Source organism: Microplitis demolitor, chromosome 2 (genome assembly GCF_026212275.2).
Source record: "Microplitis demolitor isolate Queensland-Clemson2020A chromosome 2, iyMicDemo2.1a, whole genome shotgun sequence".
Lineage (NCBI taxonomy): Eukaryota > Metazoa > Arthropoda > Insecta > Hymenoptera > Braconidae > Microplitis > Microplitis demolitor.
Window position 1 is genome coordinate 7,264,637 of NC_068546.1, and position 23,242 is coordinate 7,287,878.

The 23,242-nt window shown below is 32.6% G+C and overlaps 1 protein-coding gene across 5 annotated transcripts in view; it reads left to right on the plus strand.

Annotated features, from left to right (window-relative positions):
* LOC103576719 (G protein-activated inward rectifier potassium channel 3) overlaps window positions 1–23,242 on the plus strand; it is a 111,963-nt gene that overhangs the window by 73,204 nt on the left and 15,517 nt on the right. For 4 of the 5 annotated variants that reach the window (XM_053736939.1, XM_053736941.1, XM_053736940.1 and 1 more), the window contains exon 4: window positions 21,066–22,123. In XM_053736939.1, coding sequence (XP_053592914.1) covers window positions 21,066–22,123 — 1,058 coding nt within the window. Of the gene's footprint in view, window positions 1–8,063; window positions 9,023–21,065; window positions 22,124–23,242 lie in introns of those variants that run through there. The other variant, XM_014442761.2, reaches the window with a different exon arrangement.

The following is a 23,242-nucleotide window of genomic DNA, read 5'->3' on the forward strand; positions in this document are numbered from 1 at the left end:
TGAATTAAAGAGATGTACCGAACTTGCGTCGTGATTAACTTTCTGCGAAATTACTACAAAATTTGCATGCTTAATTTCTTCGTTTTCTTTATAATAGGCGACATACGGGTGAAGTGTAGCCTGATCATTGGACCAATGATGAGATTGGATAGCGTTTTGCACAAAAAAAGAATAGTTTTCGGAAAAATCGAGACATGCTATGAATTCTCCAGCTTCCGCAGATTCTTTTTGTTTGGAGAAATGAGACGCTTGAGATCTTGCCACAAAATCGTGTTTCAACAGCTCTGGCCACTTATTTTGCAAATCATTTAAAAAATCTTCTTTCGTATACTTTGCTTCAATGATTTCAGTCCTGAAGATTTCAAACAAATGCATCAGATTATATAGACTGTAAAAAAATAAAAAAATAATAATAAGCATACAAATTGAAATAATGAGATTCAATAATTTTATTCGATTAATGTTGATGTGTTAAAATTTTAATTTTATTAATTAAGAAGCAAATAGAAATTTTTCAAATATCTAAACAATAAGTTATTCTTTCAAAGTGTGTACTGACATCAATAATTATATAAGTAATTCCTTTCTTTTTAAGTTCATTTTTAAGCCCATGTAATTGTAATTTAAAATTTTGGTGAATTTTGCATACACACACATTATGTGTTCCGCCTTTTCCAGCAGAAATACATTCCCGTGGTGTTAAAGATTGAAATTTAGTTTGCCCAATTTTCTCACCAGGAAAAGCTTCTTTAAATTTTTTATATAAATCATTTATGTCAAATAATAAAAGTCTTTATTGTTTCTGTATTTTTTTACCATTTTCTAACACGTAACATAATCTTTAATATCAGGCATCACACGGCTAACATCATCTAACAAATAAAAATTTTTTACGCGATCGAGTGTTGAATTGACCAGGCTTTTTCCTTTTTTAGTATCAGGCTGTGACGTGAATCCTGAATTTTTTCTAATATTTTTAGCAGCTTGTATCATTCTCTTCGAAACTCCAAATTCGCGTCTTATCATTTTTTTTGACTAATCCAACGGAAGAGTAGTCAAGACTTGGATTTTTTCTGAACTACTATTTGTTTGATTAAAAGCAGACTTAAAATTATTTATAATTACTTTATTTGGATTATTAATATTAATATCACTATCACTCAATTTCTGGATAGAAGTTATAATAGCTTTCTTACATTCAGTGACACTCGACACTCGTCTCAATTTTATTGGTGGTTCACCGACCTCCGATAGCAATTTATTGATGTTATCAATTTTTAATTGAATGTCTACCACATCGCATTTGAACAGAGGATCTTTCTTGTCATTATCTTTGATTTCATCAACTCCTGGTTCAGTCTCGTCAACATTACAATTTTTATTTATAGGTTTTCCGCAAGAATTTTCAGTTTTACCAGGTTTACGGCCCAGATAAATTGCTTTCTCACAATAATTGCACATGTAATATCCGAAAAAATCTTTAAAATCACTAGCTCGATTAGCAGTTATTAAAACTAAATTTTTAATGACGTATTTATGATTTTTTTTATTCAATGGACTGCAAAATTTATTGAGTCGGCCCATTTTAAATCACTAACAATATTAATAATATAGATAAAAATTATAATATCAACAAATAAAATAACTAAACACAAATTTACAAAATTTCAGCTCTTGTTTTTGATATTTTACTCATCTTATGTGCGTATGAACATCATCATTTATCAAAAAAACTGAAATGACTAGTAAAACTCATTTGTTATTTACGTGGATACGCAAATAACAAATGAAGATATAGTAACCCAGCGGTTTTTTTATCTAAAGATGGAGTACTTTTTAGTAAATTTTAAAATGATTGCTTACTAAATTACAAAGAAAAAATAAATATAGATTACACGGTTTTGTAAAAATTAATATTTAATTATTAATTTTTTCTGTCTAATTTCCCCAATTAAAAACTATTTTATTGTATCATTCATGATATTGTTCAAAGGAATTAAATTTGTTTAATAATAATATTTATAATTGCTATTTTTAATTATTACTGACCGAAGCTGAAATATAGCCTGAGACGCTCGGCCGCGCGCTGCATTGAGAGCGCCTGGCGCGCGGTGATAAATAAATTCATATTGTTAAAACTAATCACGAGCAGTGAAATTTTCTTTCGGGATCTTAAACTTTAATAAATAATGCATATAACCAATGAAAAAAAACTTAATTTTTTTACCGAGAAGTCAATGAAATTTTCATTTGTTTACTTAAAAGTTAATTAACAATCGGATAATAAACAAATAATTTTAAGCTACTAATATTTTAATAAAATATAGATATTTAACAATAAACCCTGAAAATTTCATCAATTTATCTTTAACGGTTGATTTGAATTCTATTTTTTAATTAAAAGTACCTAAAATTTTCATTGTAAAAAAAATTGTTGTAAAAATGAAAATTTTAAAAAATCGTTTCAAGGATTGATTTTTCATCGTGACTACTCAAGAAAAAATTACATAGGTTTAATTTTCATGATCTAGTGGAAAATGGGGGGTCCACTTGACGTGATCTTACTCAATAATTCTTCATAATTACTGTTCTACACTCACACATTCTTTTAATTTTCCTTTTATTTTAAATTATCCAATACTAAAATCCTTTAATTTTATAAACCATTTTAAAATCACTAATTAATTAATATACGTAATTATTTACAACCGCTAACGTCCTTTTCCTTGTATCACAATCAATTAATAAATTTATTTAAGCCGACTTTGCGCACTAACGTGTCATCGCCATTCTCACAATACTCAAAACTTGAACATTAATCCTCACGTTAACTTCCCCGCACTTTTAGTATAAATAAATTTATTGGTTTTATTTCTTTTAATTATAATTAAAATATAAATTAAAATATAATTATATTTAATTAATTTAACTATGACTAAAATCACTCTAATATTAATGATTAGACTATTGACTAGGTTGAGAATAAATTTTTCGGCACGCGGTCTCTTGAATGGCATGGAAAATTCTACGACGCCTTAAATCTGGCCATGTTGCCTGGCTTTTTATAAAAGCTCCAAGAACAGTAGATTATTTAGTGTCTGGCTGACAAACTTATTTCGAAGTTGACTACTTAATAATTAATAATTAATTTACCTAAGTCGGCCTGGACGCGACGATCACGTGATCGACACAACGTACGATTTTGTATGACTATTTATTAATCAATTCTGGCCCAGGCCTAGAATTAGATTAATAAATGTCTGACGATTTTATTTACAGCTACGACTTGTATCTCGTCCTCGTTTAAGTTCTTCCCCGTTGGTGTATTTCTGGGTTGTCGATACTGGTCCGGGTCGTCTCGTGTTCTTTTCCTTTGTTCTATCTCGGTACTCTCTCAATTCATTTTCTTGATTTTATTACTCCAATACCTGATCTTCGGGTAATCAGCAGTCCTCTACGTCTATTTGGTTGCCCGGTCCTGCCGGCTCTGTGTGCGTCTTGGTGGTAACCTGCTCCGGCTGACTGTGTCGTTTCTGGTGCTGTCTCCCGTTTTTAATAATTTCACTCGGTTGTCTTCGGTCGTTATCGAAAGACTAACCCTCTACTTTATTGTGATTGGGCCTAACTTGCAAGTATTTTCAATTAGTGCGCCCCGCGACAAGTCGAAAACTCATTCAAATGCTCGTTTGAGATTACGGGTAGATAAATGTCTATCAGAGAATTATCACAATTTTAGTGTATAAAATAACTCATTTTACCCTGGTACAAAAAAAAAAAAAATTCCAAAAAATGTCAACAAAAGTCAAAGAAAACAAAAAAATTGAAACGTGTTTTTTGTGGTCAGAAATTTTTTTTTGACACTTTTTGGATATTTTTCGTTTTTTCTTCGATTTCCCTGACATTTACTGAGTAACTAACGTGGAAATAAAGAAAAAAAATTTTTTTTTCATTTTGATGATCATTACACAATTGAAGGAACAGAACTTGTTCCTTTAATTATTTGGGAAAATTTTGATTGATTACCCCTCAAAAACGGTTCGATAGATCAATTCAAAAATTGACAGGGTTATTAGCGGTACATCAAGCTAAAAAATTTTCTGGTACCATTAGTCTTATCATCGATATTTACAGAGTAATGATTGATTTACTAAAAAACCAAAAAAATGTTATTTTTTGTACTTAATTTTAACAGATGTTAAACTTTAAAAAAATTATTTTTTCTCAAAATATGATGGAAGGGACTTTGAGCGGATTTATTCAAGTATTCAACGCCACCCTCAAATTTACTGTGTGATCATTGGTACCTGAAATATCGATGATCAAAGCCAAAAGGATCATTTTTTGTTTGAAGGCTGATGTCTCTGCGACAAATTGTCCTACGAGGTTCAAAAAAAGCCAAACTGAAACTGAATAACTTTGCTAAATGCCCTATGCATTGGTTTAGTTGAAAAAATTTTCCCACGATCCCTGGGCTCTTCGAAAAAAATAAAATTCAGAAATTTTTTGTCTTGTGGTATTTCTCATTGTTCAGTCACGAGCTTGATTAATTTGAATCAAGCTTCGTGCATTTCCGCTCGGTTCGGGAGTTGCCGAACTCGCTACTGACTGAAGGTCAGAATAGTGCCGGGTCACTCGCTATTTGGGCCCGGCACATACAATTTCTAACTCAGGATCGTGTCAAGACGTCCTGAGAACCCGCTACAAGCTGGCCAATCACAAAATTCGTCTTATATTGGTCAACCTATGAGAGAGCTCGCTATCAACTGCTACCTGTTGGCGCGCTTTTAAGCCAATAGGAAAATTCGTTACATGCAGCAAGGCTGCCACGTCGACACCAAGCTCCTCGATGACTCAACGACGCTACCAATATTCATTCTACACCGTGCTTCGCTACTTGCAACCTCGTGCTTGAACCGCTTCAGTAATTAACTTGTGTGAAATTATAACTAAATCGCTACGCTAAATTATCCTCAATATTTAGACAGTATATCAAGGCTGCTATTTATTGAGAATAAATAAATTGTTCTTTCGCTAATAATTAATTGTTAATTAATTATTGCTGACTTAACCGCTACTGACCACGTGTCAATTTATACGTGAATAAAATAACTGTGAGTTTGGATTCGCTATCGCGTATTATTTTCTAGTCGTATTCGTTTGAACATAAGTTCTCATAATTTTTAAGGTGGAAATAAATGTAAATAAATCTATAATTTATTTTGTGATAAAATCTGTCTAATTTTTAATTGTTTAAGTAACCTCGCCTAAACCAGATCCAATTAGTTTATTCGCTCATTTTACACTCATGTTTGCGCACTAACTAGAGCCCTTAAAAAATTTCGATGAAAATGCATTAAAAGTAGAGATTTACAACTATTCTTTATAAAGTTGCAGCCCTCCAAAGATCACTAAAAAATTTATAAAGTTTTTCTGTTCCTTTCATTTTTTGCGTTAGTGTATATATATTTATCAGGTAATGTAGCAGCGCATGCTTATAGTTTACACTCAAAATACCGTGTTCTTTAGTAACAAACCAAAAATTCACGGTAAAAATACAGTAGGGTACCGTGAAAGAATTCCCCACTCATTTTTGCATTTCTGCGGTAGAATACCGTAATTTACTGTAATTTCATGTAAAAATTCAGTGGGATACCGCAATTTTACCGCTAAATTCGGTAGCAGTACGGAATACTACGGAATGTCATTTTTTTAAGGTAGCTTACGGTAACTTACCGTAAATTCGCCGAAATTCCAGTTCTTAACCGTAATTCAGGTCGGTCAAGGGGCCAAAGTAATTGCTAAAAAAATTTGAAACTCTGTAGGCTTTATCTTGATAACAGTAGCTATTCCTCATTATTTTTACAGATTTTGACCTACTATAGTTGTGAAGGTACAGTAAGATGACAATAATAAAAAAATTTATTTTTATCTGAAATTTGTTCTCTAAATAACAATAAATCACTCCGCAAACTTATCAGGATTTCTTGTTTTTACTCTTGCACCTAAATGAGTGAATGGTATTACCTTTGTTGCACTGATACAGTAATTAGGAACGTTGGTCGAGTTTCTCTCACAAACGAACGACTATTATTAAAATAATTAAAGCACACTTCGCTAAATGAGACAGTAGCGCATCAATGCGCAGTCTGTAGTTTGTGCTTAGGAATTTCGTTTCCGAAAAAAACTTAACCGGATATATCTGATAACCTCTATTGAAAAAAAATTTCAAATAAAAAAAAAAAAAATTTTAACTTCCCGCTTATAAAATCGATGATTTTAAAAAATTTCGGGAAGTTATTGTTTTCACCCCGATTTTCAAAAATCGAATTTTCATCAGATGTCAACGTTTTGAGGTCCTAGGAAGCTATTCTGACTATTTTAAGAATGATGTCCGTGTGTGTGTGTGTGTGTGTGTGTGTGTGTGTGTGTGTGTGTGAATGGTCTATAACTTTTTAACTAACCAATCGATTTGGATATTTAAGGCGGCAATTGAAAGAGATCGTTGGCCGTCAACTTTCCTGAAAATTTCAGATCATTTGATCAAGCAGACTCGAAAATATTGGCGAATTACGAAAAAAAAAATTTTTTTTTTTTTAGTTTTTTGTTGATTTCTTAGAAACGAATTGAACGATCGACTCCAAAATCAAATCAGCTTTATAACTCAGTAAAACGCGTCGAATGCCGCCTCAACCATCTCAATCGGTTAATTTGTTCAAGAGATATCGTTGGAGAAAAAAATTGTAAAAAACGTTTTTTTTCAAATATCCTCAAGACGGCTGAATCGATCGCTTTTAAATTCTAGTCAGCTCTAGAATTCAATAAAACGCGCCTATTGCTACATCAAACGTCAGAATCAGTTGATTAGTTTAAAAAATATCAGCGTTGAAACATTCTATGTTATTTTTTCCAGATAAATCAAAATGTACTGTACTAAAATGTGTCTAAAATCTTACAAACTTTTCCTCTTTATGGTCTCCTTTGATCATCATATAATGCCATCAAACTTGTTCTTTAGTTTAAACCATGTTATCAACGGAAAAATTGAAAAAACACAGTTTTTAATCATGTTCTCGGATATTTTATATATTATTGCTCTGAACTAAGCCAAAACTCATTCATATCTTGATTTCGATCACTGATATTGATTCCTGCATCAATATATTTAGTTTATTGATCATAATCGGGAATTAAAATTTAAAAACCGCTTGTTCATTAATCATTTTCGATTCTTAAGCTATTAAACTTTAGCATAATGCGTAACTTGATAGAGTTTGAAAAGCTCATAAAAAACAATCGCATGCAATAAGATTTTCGAGCTCGAAACAGCGGGAAGTATTGGGGCTGGCCCGCAGGGCCAACCGACGCCCGGATTTTTTTTTCTTGCTGTACTATCAAAATTATAGAAGTTAAAAATCTGTAAAAATTGTGTAAAATAGCTACTATTATAAAGACAAATTCTAAAGTGTTAAATTTTTCGAGCATTTACTTTGGCTGGAATAAAAAATTAACCGTTCCGTGCTGTGCGGCACGGGTTAAAATTAGGACCTCAAAATAACCACAATAAACTACCCTAATAATCAGGTAATGTTGTTCATAGTATGACTGAAGCAATAACATGAGTTCTAAATTTTTGCCAACGACATTTTTTTACGTTAAAATTAGTCCTGTTGTTGCAGTCTATCCAATTGGTAATTATATTTATTTCGTGTTTAATTTGTAATGTTGTATTTCTCTTACTTCAGGGATTTCACAACATTACAAAAAATTGATTAGTTCATTAGATTCATATAGATTAAAAGGAAAATGAGTGTATTATCAAGTTGAAGTTCACCTTCGCATATGCACTAGCATTGAATATATTTTTTAGAATATTCTTAAAGTGACATTAATGCTAAGATTGCTGTTTTAGCAGAATATTTCAGGAATATTTCTAACGATAAAATGATTATATATTACAAACTGACAATTATAAAGATGAAAAAGATTATATTTATTTTATGATTTAAAATAAAAAGAAGTTTTGTAATTGTTATCAGTGTCTTTTAAGAGATTTGCAAGAAATCTGATAAGAGCGTGATATATTGTCCTCTTGATCGATAACAATGATAAAAAATATCTCTTACCGTGAAATTTTCTGTTGGTATGACAACTTAGACATTATTTTAAATAAGCTTCTTCATGACAAACGTAATAATGTATAGTGCTTGATTTTTGAAGATTAATACAAAAACCTGTATACTTAAATTACTTTGATTAAATATTAAAAGTTGTTTTGTAATGACTTTATTCAAATTAGAAAGTATAAAATTATATTAAGCATTTAGCATGTTAAAACTCAATGACATTGATATAAACATTGCTACAATACATGAAACAAATATTATCCAACGAAAATATAAGTAAAAATAAATTGAATATGAAAGTAAATAAAGTGCATTGCAATGAACGTATTCCAATCTACTAGCTAATGACAAAAACAAACTATAATTTTAGAAGCTGATAAGTGATTTGCCCGAATACCCAGTGCCGTATCTTTATACGTAGATTTTTATTAGTATTACACAAAGACAACATGAACTCAAGTTTAGATTTCGTAATAACATATAAGTAGTTACGTTGATAATTCTTGAAAGTGATCTCATGTAGTGAGAAGTTTTACCTGACACAAATAATGGTGAAAAGGAATCAAGGTTAATAGTAACTTAAATAAGTGGTATTAGTCGATGACAAAAAATGTAGTATCATAAATGAGGGAATATTTGAATTAAATTTTTATTGCAATAAAGTAATTAGAGGATATTACAAAGTGAAGTGATTCAAACTGCCAAAGACAAGTATCAGTGTCTGAAATATGAGGATTGTGAGGACGCAAGATGAATCGAAATTCCACTCAGAATTATGATACAAATAGACATTATTTCTACCCTGAAAATTCAGATGATGGAGCACTATTACAGTTTCGATGCCAATCACCGATTATTTCAACAGTATCCAAGAATTCTCATTATTCGTTTAAAGGCAGGTAATAAAAAAGATAGCATAATATTGGAATTTATATAAATTGAGCAATAATAAAAAGCCAGGCCCGCTAGAAAATAATGGGTTTTCTTGCATTCAAATATGCTAAATTTTTTTCATTAACTTCTATTCGAAGTAATTGAAAAAAATTTCCAGTTGCCGTGAAGAAATTGTTTTTCAGGGTCAGCAAAGAGAAAAACTCTCCAAAGAAGTAAGCAAAAAGTTTTTCGTCAGTTCGAAAGAATAGATATGATAAAGGTATTACATCTATTCGGACCAAAAAATATAATGAACAAGATAGTGACTATGTGAAGACTCAAATAAAAAAAATCGGTCTGTCGGTTGACCCTGCGGGCCAGCCCCAAAACTTCCCGCTGTTTTCGACCTCAAAGAGCTCGAAAACATTAGTGTAGATATATTTTCGAGCTCTTCGAGCTCGAAAATGCTATCACATGCAATTGTTTTTTTATGATCTTTTCAAGCTCTAACAAGTTACCTGTTATGCTGAAGTTTGAAAATTTAAGAATCGAAAATCATCAATTAAGCGGTTTTTAAAGTTTAGTTCCTGATTTTGTTCAGTAAAATAAGTGTATTGAGGTAGAAATCAATGTCGGGGATCAAAATCAAGATTTAAATAAATTTTGACTCATGTCAGAAACAATAAAATATGAAATATCCGATAAAAATATTAAAAACTACGTTTTATCGATTTTTTTGTTGATAATATGATTTAAACTAAAAACCAAGTTCGATGACATTATATGATCGAAACAAACCATAAAAAAGATGAGTTGGTATGATATCAGGCTTATTTTAGTACGTTATATTCTGATTTATCCGGAAAAAATAACATAAAATGTTATTTTTTTAACTTTTCAACGCCGATATCTTTTGAACTAATCAATCGATTTTGATAGTTGACGTGGCAATCGGCGCGTTTTATTGAATCCTAGAGCTGATTAAAATTTGAAATCGATCGCGTCAGTCGTTTCGAAAATATTTAGAAAAAATCGTTTTTTACCATTTCTTTCTCCCGCGATAACTCTCGAACGAATTATCCGATTTTGATGTTTGAGGTGGCAATCGACGCGTTTTATTGAGTACTAGAGCTGATTAGATTTTGAAGTCGATCGTATAAGTCGTTTTTGAGAAATCAATAAAAAACTAAAAAAAAAATTTTTTTTTTTTTCGTAATTCGCCAATATTTTCGAGTCTATTAGATCAAATAATCTGAAATTTTCAGGAAAGTTGATGGCCAACAAGCTCTTTCAATTGCCACCTCAACCATCCAAATCGATTCATTAGTTTAAAAGTTACAAAGAGTTTACACACACACACACACACACACACACACACACACACACACACACACACACACACACACACACACACACACACACATACACACTCGGACCTCATTCTGAAAATAGTCAGAATAGCTTCCTAGGACCTCAAAACGTCGACATCTGATGAAAACTCGATTTTTGAAAATCGGGGTTAAAACAATAACTTCCCGAAATTTTTGAAAATCGTCGATTTTCTTAGCGGGAAGTTAAAAATATTGAATAGTAATAAATTGTTCAGAATTTAAATTAAGGCATCTATATATAGATTTAGATCAGTCTGGTCTAAGTTGACGTAATCATATATAGGCATACATCTGATTATCTATGAGCTTATATCAATTAGGTCTGATCGGAATTAACAATATATGTACCTATGGGGCATTCCATGTCAAATCAACCTTCAGTTTGTGTTTGCATCTCCACATTTTTAAAAATTTTCTATCTTCTAGTAATAGTCACGATTAGTTTCTATAAATTTTTTTGTTGTATGAATCCATTAAAGGGATATTACTTTTCGATAGATGATGATAGTTTTTTTTTCAAATGCATACAGCTTTACAAAAGATGAAGCAAATTAGCCGTCTTTTTAAGTTTGTAAAATTTTCGTTTTTAAGCATATTATTCTTAGAAAAAATACGAAAAAAAGTTCAGAACAATATTGCTGTGAGATTTTTGAAGATTAAATGATAAATCATCGCATTGATTGATTTTTTTCAAGATGCTTCGTAAAAAAACTGTTGTGAATTTAACACTTTCTAGTACTGGTCCAGTAATGGTCAAACGATGGAATCTGGCACCTCCATAACGAAAACCCTCTTTAACGGGGAAAGAAGGTCTAAGATTTAAAAAAATGCCATCAGGCAGCCAGAATGGGATATAGATATTTCGAAAATATTCAGCATTTCCCTGATTTTTCGCTACCTCGCTCTTAGTTTAAAACGAAGGCGAAACTCCTGTGAAAAATGAATCATATCTGACCATAGGTGAATGCTCCATACATGGTTATATATGGAAATTGGTCAGACATAGCCATATCCCGCATGGGAATGTATACATGCGGAAAATATATGCGAATATATACGTGTTGTATATGTTACATATACACTGATCCCAAAAATTAAGGGATAGAAAAAAAGTTCGAAATTTTTGAGTGATTTTCAACATGTTGTTACTCGATGAAAAATGGTCGTAGAAAAAAAAAGCAAATTGTAGCCTCAAGTTTCTAGTTTTCAGATCTCGACTTAAATTTTTTTATCATGCACGGTTCCGGAGTAATCTTGAGAAAACCAACGAAAAAAAAATTTTCAAAATTTTTGCTCGGCTTCCAACAAGTCTATGGGCTTCAATAAATTTTTTTGGATAATCTGACTTTATAACTCTTTTAGAAAAGTTTATGCTCTTTAATTTGGTCGCCTCAAAAAATCTCTACCACGATTTGGTGCCGAGTTATCATTGATCAAAGCAAAAAAAGTCCATTTTGGCTTTGATAATCAATAACTCCGGACGTATTAGTCGTACAAAAAGTTAGTGGCTTTTAATAGAAAACTCTTTTTTGATGCGATAATGTTTATTAAAAATCAGGTCAAAATTTGCATATTTAAGGATATTCGGAAATCTTGCTATAACTTTGGACATAACGGATGAACAAAGGATATTGTCTTTTTTTTTCAACCTCGAGTATCCCTAAAAAAACCTTAAGAATTTCGAAGCACTGCGATTTTTCTTTCTTGGTGTCCCGAAACTTTAAATTTATCGATTTTGCCAAAAATCACCAAAATTGGTAGTTTCTCGGTTTTGTTCATTTTTTCGATTTCAAAATGTTTTTTTTTTTCACCAATAATCTTGATTTCTTCGATCAAAAAGATTGATTATCGAAAAAAATTTTGTTTTTAATTTTGAAAAAAAAATTTTTTTTTTTTTTTCAAATTTTTTTTTTTTATCCGCAATGATTTATCATTATCGAAAAAAACTTTTCAGTTTCATTTTACTGTCGGTATCAGCGTTACCCAAAGCGTACCATGTGGAGGTTACTCGGTCGGATTTACGCTTCTTACACACACGCGCGTGCGCATGTAGGTGTGTGTGTTGCGTTTGTGTCTCCGTCTGTCAGTGACTATGCCTCTACGTCTGCACTTGTATTTTTGTCGGCGTCTATCGAAGGGCCTCTAAATTTCTGGGTCCCAATTTAGTACCTCGTATTGCCACCTCTGTTACGTATTACCACTTGTAAGCACTCCCGCATGTTGATGCACCACCGAATATGTCACTGCGTAATCCCTTGCCAACATCGTAATAGCGCTTAACGCGATCGACGCCCAAGCATGTCCCATACATGCTCCATTGGGTTTAAATCGGGACTCATAGGTGGATGATTGAGCGTTGTTACATTGTTGGAACGAAGATAATTCGACGTAATTACAGAGGAGAAACATTATTCTGCATCAAAATAAAGCATTTTGCTCTCATTTGTCTACGCATAGGCAGGACGTACGGTTGAAGAACTTCGTTAATGCTTCTTTTGGCAGTCAACGTTCGGCGAAGAATGAGCAATGGGGTTTCGGTATTGATGGATATGCCTGCCCATACCATAACTGATCCACCATTAAACGCCGTAACTGTTCTTGTGGAACGATCATGATCTCGTTCCATACGACGGCACCAAACGAGAGGTCGTCCGTCGTCGCTATAAAGACTAAATTGGGACGCGTCAGTGAATAACACACCGGTCCATTGCCTATAATCCCAATCGTGATGATGACGCACATACTCCAATCGGGTTCGACGATATCGGAGTAAACATAGGTACGTGATTTGAGCGTCATGCACGTAGTTCTTGCTCTCGGAAGCGATTTCGAATTGTTGAAGCCGAGATGTTCTGTTGGGGAGGACGTTGTTTACGATCACGAAATCGCTGAGCGATAATACGTGCATGTGCAGCAGGATCTCGGCGAGCTTGTCAAACGATTGCTCGATCATCGCGCTCGGTAGTGATCCGATGTCTACCATGACCTGGACGACGATCGTAAAGATGAGTCTCGTAAAATTGCGCATTGGCATAACTAACAACAGACTGGCTCACTCCCATTGTAGCAGCAACTTCCACCTGACTGTAACCCTCTTAAAGAAGAGTAGAGATGCAAGCTGCATCTGTGGTACTTGAATGTCGCCGTGACATATCAAATACTCAGTTTTAAAAACACTGTTTTTATCTGATCAGAAAGCTTTATGTAAGTTCGGAATTGAATGGATACAAAAAAATTTTAATTTTGTATGAAGAAAAGCAGGACTTCATTGGGGGTTATATCAATTCTTTTAAATTAATTTTTAAGTTGGCATTTAAAGCAGATGCAGTTACAGCGGTAAAAAAAAAGTTGAGGATTTTTTTTTGACAATGATAAATCATTGCGAATACAACAAACAAAAAAGTTTTTCTGAAAAAATTTTCAAACATTTTTTTTTTTTTTTCTAATTTTTTCGATAATCAATCTTTTTGATCAAAGAAATCAAGATTACTGGTAAAAAAAAAAAAAACATTTTAGAATCGAAAAAATGGACAAAAACCGAGAAACAACCAATTATGGTGATTTTTGGCAAAATCGATAAATTTAAAGTTTCGGGACACTAAGAAAGAAAAATCGCAGCGCTTTGAAATTTTTGAGATTTTTTCAGGACACTTTAAAGTGAAAAAAAAAGACAATATCCTTTGTTCATCCGTTATATCTAAAATTATAGCAAGATTCCCGAATATCCTTAAATATGCAAACTTTGACCTGCTTCTTAATGAACATTATCGCTTCAAAAAAAGTTTTCTATCAAAAGTCACTAATTTTGTCTTATATGGAGTGTTTTCCAGTTTTCAATACACTACTTCCATTCTCTGTACGACCAATGCGTCCGGAGTCATTGATTATCAAAGCTAAAGTGGACTGTTTTGCTTTGATCAATGATAACTCGGCGCAAAATTGTCGTAGAGACTTTTCGAGGCCACCAAATTAAAGGACATAAAATTTACTAAGAGTCATAGGGTCAAATCATCCAAGAAAAATAATTGAAGCCCATAGACTTGTTGGAAGCCGAGCAAAAATTTTGAAAATTTTTTTTTCGTTGGTTTTCTCAAGATTACTCCGGAACCGTGCATGATAAAAAAATTTAAGTCGAGATCTGAAAACTAGAAACTTGAGGCTACAATTTGCTTTTTTTTTCTACGACCATTTTTCATCGAGTAACAACATGTTGAAAGTCACTCAAAAATTTCGAACTTTTTTTCTATCCCTTAATTTTTGGGACCAGTGTATAAAAATATATGTTGTTTACAGGAAATATATATTCTGACATAGTTTCTTTGCATCAAAATATATTTAAGTTATGTAAAAAAATATATATTTCGATAATTGTAAAATATATACCTACGTATATGCATAAGTATTAGGTGTACAAAAAAGTTCTACCCGTTTTTTGTCAAAAAAAAATATATTTAAAAATTTCAAATAAAATACAAATTTTAATCAAAATAACCACCATCAGCATCTACTACCCTTTGCCAACGCTCAGGCAACTGATGGATCCCACGGCGATAAAAGGCTTGATCTTTTGTCGAAATGAAATCATCTATTGTTTTTTGCATTTCGTTTTCATTTTGTAAGTGTTTGTCAGCCAAGTAATTTTGCAATGAACGGAATAGGTGAAAATCACACGGTGCAAGGTCTGGTGAATACGCCGGGTGCGGTAAAACTTCCCACTGTAAATCATTTATAGTGTGGTGGACGATTGAACTTCTATGAGGCCTGGCGTTATCATGCTGCAGTATCACTGGTCGAGGTTTTTGTCCCGCAAATCGTCTTTTACTGTTGATTTCATCTGCTAATTTTTTTAATTGACAACTGTAGCGTTCTCCAGTAACGGTTTCTCCTGGTTTGAGTAACTCATAATATAGCACGCCCCACTCATCCCACCAAATACAAAGCAATAGTTTTTTCCCAAAAACATTACGTTTTGGTGTTGATGTCGTTGGTTGTCCTGGGTCTACCCAATGTTTTCGACGTTTAGGATTCTCATAGTAAACCCACTTTTCGTCCCCTGTTACAAGTTTCCACAAAAAACTTTTTTTTTATGTCGTGAAAGCAACGACAGGCAGGTGTCAACTCGTCTCTCTCGTTGTTCTGGAGTTAATTCATGAGGTACCCATTTTCCTTCTTTTTGAATCTTACCTAAAGCATGTAATCTTTCAGAAATAGCTTGTTGAGTAACGTTTAACTTTTTCGCAAGTTCTTGTTGTGTTTGTGCAGAATCTTGATTCAGTAATTCTTCCAATTTCTCGTCACTGATTGTTGAAGGTCTTCCAGAGCGTGGTTTATCATTTAAATTAAAATCTCCGTTTGTGAATTTCCGAAACCATCTTCGACAAGTACTGTCATCAATAACACTGTCACCATAAGTTGCACAGATTATTCTTTGAGCTTCAGCAGCACTTTTTCTTCGAAGAAATTCATATAAAAGACAATGGCGGATATGCTCATTACTTACTTCCATTTTTAACTTAATAAAAAAATATATATATCGAAGATTAATATATTAAAAGTTTGATGAATTTAAAGAGTACAAACAGCTGTGCATGTACATATACGTATTCATAGCTAACCTTTAAATAGCTGTTAGATAACTCCATCTTTGAAAAACGGGTAGAACTTTTTTGTACACCTAATATATTCAGACATTTAGAAGGGGCAGAGGCAGCCGATCGGTTCTCGAGTGGCTCGGGCGATCACTCAAGCTAAGCAGCATCGAGAATGATCGCTACTTCGATGGGTGACCGCGTAGCCAAGCGTTGAACTTGATCGTAGGTCTCTGGCCGTTAGGAGCGGGATGAGGAGCTAGTGATCGGTAAAATGGGAATTTTATCGATAACTAGAACGTCACCCAAACCGAACTGTACTGGCAATGGTTTTCTCTGTGGTTTCCCTTGCTCCTATACTCCCACAGCCAAAGGTGGGAGGTAGGGTATCACCGTAATGGTACAGAACAGTATAAGCACAAGTCGGACCACAGCCGCATGAAAAAAAAAAAAAAAAAAAAAAACAGGAGGGAATAGAAAAAGGTAGTAATTTCCGATTAAAGGTAAGAAGTATAAAAGGCATAAAGATGCTATACACAGCAACAATAATAAAAAAAAAAAAATATTCAGACATTTATATAAGAATCTAAAAAACATATATGCATGCATATAAACACATATATATGCAGAGATAGGTGCGTACATATGTGTCGACATGTATGTAGACATATATACAGCCATGTATGTTTAAATATATGCTACATATATGTGCACATATGTGATGGCATGTATACATTAGGGTGATTCAAAAAAATTTACTTATTTTCACTAAATTCATGTTTGGAGAGAATGCATCGAGATTCGGCAAGGAATATCTTCTAATCGGTTGGAGGGATCAAATAAACACATCAGAGATTTCTTGTAGAGCGTTAAATTTCCTACAAAAATATGTCACGATCATTTATCAATAATAATTTTTCAATGATGTAGAAAATTATTAAAAAAAAAATTTTTTTCAACAAATTCTTCAAATTTTGATCTCAAATATCTTGTAAATGGTGACAGTTATCGCTTAAATGCACTAAATAGAAACATGTATGATGATTTGGTTAAACCATCAATGAATAATGAAATGTGGTCTTTTATATAAGGGACTAATGAAAAATTGGAAAATTGTGATGAGGAGGATCTTCCTATTAATATTAAGAGCTCAAATTTGGTGAGCATTTTCTAGAGGTACCTGAGAACCAACTTTTCAATGTCGGAAGTAAAAAAAAAAAAGTTTCGATTTTTTTTTAATCATCCTCGTATACATAGACACAGGAATGCACCTATCCACACATCAATATATAAATATATATATATATATATATATATGTGTGTGGTGGTTCGGCTTCACTCCGCGAGATGGCATTTACAACTCGCGCCTCTCACAATACCTCGTCCCTATGCCTGTTTCAATATATAACATTTTCAACATGTAACTTCCAATACGGCGTCTTAGGTGGGATATACTATAAACACACCTAATTGAGGAGTCTCAGCTATCGTATACTTAGACGAAACGCCTTTGGGTATGACCTTGGGAACCTCTGGTAGACGACGAATCACAAAACTTAACACAATTCTAGATAAATAATAAAAATAACAAGCAAAGCCACAAGCTCCAAACGACATCAGTCAAGGGTGTGGTCAAGGCCTACCTTTGGGGCTCTCCGACTCACTACCACTCGCTCCAAAAGCCTAAAATCGACTACTCCATTCACTTCCACACTCTACTACTTCCAGTCACTCTAACATTCTCGCGTTTCCATCCATTCTTCCCTCACCACATACAAGCCGTGGACTCGCGGGTCGTCCCGCAATGTCACTCCCCGTGGTATCCGAAGTTAGCGAATATTTGGCTTCCTCGAGCATCACAAATGAAGCCTGTTATACCTAAATAAACGAAAACGTATCCCAGCTAACTCCAGGTATCAACACGAAGGGGCCACTATCCGCGACACAGATAGACCTTCTCGTTAAATCCACGCTCAACCCCACAGACACTCCAAAACAGACAATGTAACGTACACGTACTCATACTCTCAACTCACTATCCCCTACACTCGACTCGACACACATACTAACTATCTCTCTCTATCACACAGACTCACCCTTACTCCACCTTCAACTCTACCTCCTCGGCAATGTAACGTCACAATGTATAAATATATATATGCTACATGATATGTTTCTACAGCCATAATTTCATAAAAAAGTACTAAAATCGTGGATAAAACAGCGATATCTCAAATTTTGCGATATTTAATGAGATTTATCTCGGAAACTACTAGCTCTACGGTAATAGACTAAATCACCTTTTTTGTAGGGAATAAAATTCTCTACAAAAAAAATCATATACAATTTTGTTTCTAAAGTTAGTGGTTTGCTAGTAAATTAAAAAAAAAAACCATGAAAATTAAAAAAAAATTAGCTTTAAGATTTTTTACCAGTCAGGCCGGTTACAAAACGTAAATTAGCTACAAGCACTTTTAAAGGGGAATAATTTCTCTGTTATTTCTGCCTAAAAGCGACTTAATATCTTGCAATCCGCGGAGCTATAGATAATTGAAAAAAAAAAATCAAAATTTACATGTTAATCAAATGGGAAAATTCCAAATTCATTTAGTGAGTACTTAAAATTAAAATTAAGAGCTCATCTTTGGTGAGAATGTTTTTTTACATGTTTAGAACATTATTCCGTCGATAGGCTAGAAAAAAAAAATAGTCGTTTCAAACGAAGCACCCTAATATATATATATATATATATATATATATATATATATATATATATATATATATATATTGTAACGGGTTTTCACTACCGGGAATCTACCGGAGTGAAGTCCGAATACACTTATGATTTTGGCCACCTTGTTCAAAATATTCAATGTTGTGCGCCAGGTGATTTTATAATTACCAATAAACAATTATCATAAATTGGCTTAGGGTGGTGGATCGGGAAAAGGTCAGGCACTTAAGATTAGGATTAAATAATTGATCAGAATTAACGCAAAAATATATTCGTATATCAAACAGAAAATAAATTCATCGGTATCACAACTAATTATGGGTTACAAAACAAAATATAATTTGCCGGTTTCAGCTTGACTCAATATAAAGAAAAAAAAATTTGCTCGCAAAAGTCGTAGTGATCGAAACACAAAAATTGGTTCGTACTTAAAAAAAAAACAGTCGGTTTACGAAATAATAATGTTATTTTATTGTCCGGAACACACATACGCTGTAAGTATCAACGGAATACTTGATGAGTGACGTCAGAATATCGTATACGACAAGATTCTACTGCCGCATCGAGGGAGATACAGATAATCCGTAATTCTCAGAATTGCTCGATGAAATAAAATAAAATAGGAATAATATTTTATTTCAGTACCGTGTTAAGTTTCACTGCCAAATAATTATTGCGCGTAATTAATTAATTTATTTATAATTATTACGCGAACGCGTCTCACTTGTTCAATAATTCACTCGTACTCTTTGTTTAGTTTTGCGCCGATGCTTCGGCTCATTCACGAAAGGCGGTTATTGTTCACTCGGAATTAATTCACTATTAATTAATTTAACTAGTCGTTGATCAAAGTTCGGGATTGTTCTAAAACAGTCTTAAATTGAAATTGTTCTTCACGTAAGTCGAAATAGTTTTTTTGGTCGGAGTCGAATTGTTCAAAAATACAAAAACCTGGCCGTTTAGTACGGAGTCTATCCTGGATCTCCTGTTCAATCCATGCGTTGGATTAATTGTTCGATGTCACAAGAATTTGCTCATCGGATAACTATTTATTATTTCAAATAATTTCAAACCACGAGTCGATGTCGAATTTTTCATCATGTTACAATCTATATATATATATATATATATATATATATATATATATATATATATATATATATATATATATATGTATATATATATATATATCACAGTACACGCACATACTCACTCTTCGTTAGCCTCTCACTCTCTGACTACGGCAATGCACAGGTTTCATGAGCAAGTATATAGTTAGCGTTATATGTCGATAATATTTCTATAGCAAGTTTCTAATGTGTCTTGATCTTTATTTGATTATAATGAATATGAAACTGATCCTTATGAATATTTGTATAGCTAGACTTACATTATAATGATTTATTCTGCCTTTATGATTAATGTGTGTGCGTAAGAAAGTTTTCGTTTATAAATTATTTTCTCGTTTAATACTTGTGTTTTGTGGATAAGGTGAATAATGTGAATAAGATGATTGATAGTAGAAGCCCCTTTCTTAATTTTGGAAGAATTGAGGGGAAGAGGCTTGTAGCACGGATTCTTGTAACGAGGTTGGACTGTAAAAAAGTACAGTTAACAGCTATTAAGAGGCTTTTATAAAACAAATAAACAAAAGTATGAAGTAAAATGAATGAAATCGGCAAGTACGCAATAGCAAAAGATGTATATTATATTTTCTTAAGTCACTCTTAACATATTATATATTATTAATCAATAAATTTAACATCAATGAAACTATTTAATTTAGTATATAATCTTTAACAATGAATTGAAGTATTATTCTAATGTAAATTAAGTTATAAAATTGAGAGCTACAATGTTTTATATTATTATTTGAATAGAGACATGCTGTGGTAAATAACCTTGTTTCTTTAGATGCTTTGATATTAGATAAAAATATAGCTGCCTAGACTTCCTAATGTTATTGCTCAGTAGTGGCATTGATCGTCGCAGAGGATGTTCCACTTAACACAACGAATATTTTATACTAAATTAATCAGGCAACTACAATTTTAATGAAATTTAACACTGAGAAACTACTGACTAAACCTAGTTTCTCAAATCAATCTTTCACCTGAAGTTACAAATTGATTCACAATCAGTATTTTATAAATGTGCTTCTTATAATTTTAATATCTATACGAAATTCGGTAAAAAAAAGAGATTTCAAAGTACAGAAATCTGAATACTTATCTTGCAATTCACTTAAATTTATAAAATACTTTTTCATAAATATCTATATGAATAAATAGACATCAATATTTTATAGAATTTGACTTTCATGAACTTTTCAATATAAATTGCTATTATATTTCAGGAGCCGCTACAGAACAGGGCCAATAAGAAGATCTCGTAGACGAGCAGTATTCAAAAATGGCGATTGCAATGTCCTACAATCTCGAATATCTCGCAGATCGTTGCGTTTTCTGCAAGATATTTTCACAACTCTTGTTGACACACAATGGCGTTGGACATTACTTTGTTTTACGCTAAGTTTCGTTTTATCTTGGCTTGGTTTTGCAGTCATTTGGTGGCTTATTGCCTTTACTCATGGAGACTTCGAAAAAAACCATTTACCTCCCGTTCAAGCTCAGAATAATTGGACACCATGTATTTACAATATATTTTCGTTCACCAGTTGTTTCTTATTCTCGGTTGAAACTCAACACACTATTGGATATGGCAGCCGATCGACAACGGAAGAATGCCCTGAAGCCATATTTGTAATGTGCATTCAGAGTATTGCTGGTGTCATGATTCAATCATTTATGGTTGGTATTGTATTTGCTAAAATGAGCAGACCAAAACAACGCACACAGACGTTATTATTTTCACGAAACGCAGTAATCTGTCAGCGAGATGGTGAACTTTGTTTCATGTTTCGTGTTGCTGATATGAGGAAATCTCATATAATTGGTGCCACTGTAAGGGCACAAGTAATTCGATCTACAACAACTAAAGAAGGAGAAACACTCACTCTCAATCAAGAAGAACTAAATGTGGGCACAGACGGTAAAAATAGCAATATCTTCTTTATTTGGCCTATGACGATAATTCATCAAATCAACGCTGAATCACCTTTCTATGATATGTCAGCCGAAGATATGCTGACAGAAAGATTTGAAGTTGTTGTTATTCTTGAAGGCACAATTGAATCCACTGGACAAACCACTCAGGCAAGGTCCAGTTATTTACCTCATGAAATTCTATGGGGCCATCGCTTTGAGCCAATGGTAGATTATTCGAAAGAACGCCAAGGATATGAAGTGGATCATTCACTTTTTAATTCTACTACCCAAGTTGATACACCATTGTGCTCTGGGAGAGAACTTACTGACTTTTATAAAATTCAAGATGATTCACGCTACAGTACAGGTAGGTGTTAATACTTAATTTTACTATTGCTGTTTTCAAATGTTTTTTTTTTTTTTTACAATATTTATTCATAATTAACTTGACGTAATAATAGTCCTTTATTATTATCAGATAGAATTTTATTTGCGGTGTAAAAAATGTCAGTTTAAAATTAAATACAATAAACGTCAATTGTGCTCCTTGTTTTTAATTTCATGTGACTTTTCAAGATTTTCGAAAAAAATATTTAAATATGATCATTAAGGTGATTCAAAAAATGACAAATAATTGTTTTCTTCTCAAAAATAGGCTCAAAAATTTCATTTAGATATAAGAAGACGCCTGTGAAAGTTAGAGCTCTTAGTATTAACATTAAGAGGTTTCGCATTGCACTTTTCTATTTTTCATAAAAATAACATGGAAAAATTTTTTTTTGCATCTTCTGATTTTTATCACTAGCTAACAATGCATTATAGGAAAAATGAACAGGCCTATTTTGGTAGGGAATTGAATGCTCTACAAAAAAAGTCTCTTATCGTTTTTTGATAAATCCATTTGTTCAAAAGTTATTTAAGGTTGAAGTTGAATTTATATTAAATTTTGAGATCTTTTTACTTTTCCGGCGAAACTCTCAGACTTATCACAAAATATCATGGGACCTTTTTTGTAGACATTTTTAAATAAAAAAATAGTAAAAATTTTCTAATTTCTTTCCCTTTGGCAAATCTGTTTTATGGTAAAAGAAAAGTTTTGACTAAATTTCGTCCTAATTAAAAGGGGTCGATTTCATATATATATATATATATATATATATATATATATATATATATATATATATATATATATATATATGTATATATATATACATATAGCGTTGCGGTCATAACTACGATCGATCAATTTCGGCAATTTACGCCGAACATAGATTTTTACATATTCCGTGTCTACCTCATTTGTAGAGACATTACATAATACAAGATACACCGCTGAACTGCGCACACGCATTCAATCAATATTCATTTTGTATACTTTCTTTTAGTGTGTTAATTTCGTTAGTTAAATAAAACATTTCTTTAACACTATTTGTTGGTTTAAATAATTTATTTTAATATAATTAAATTTTGCCCTTTACCACAAAAT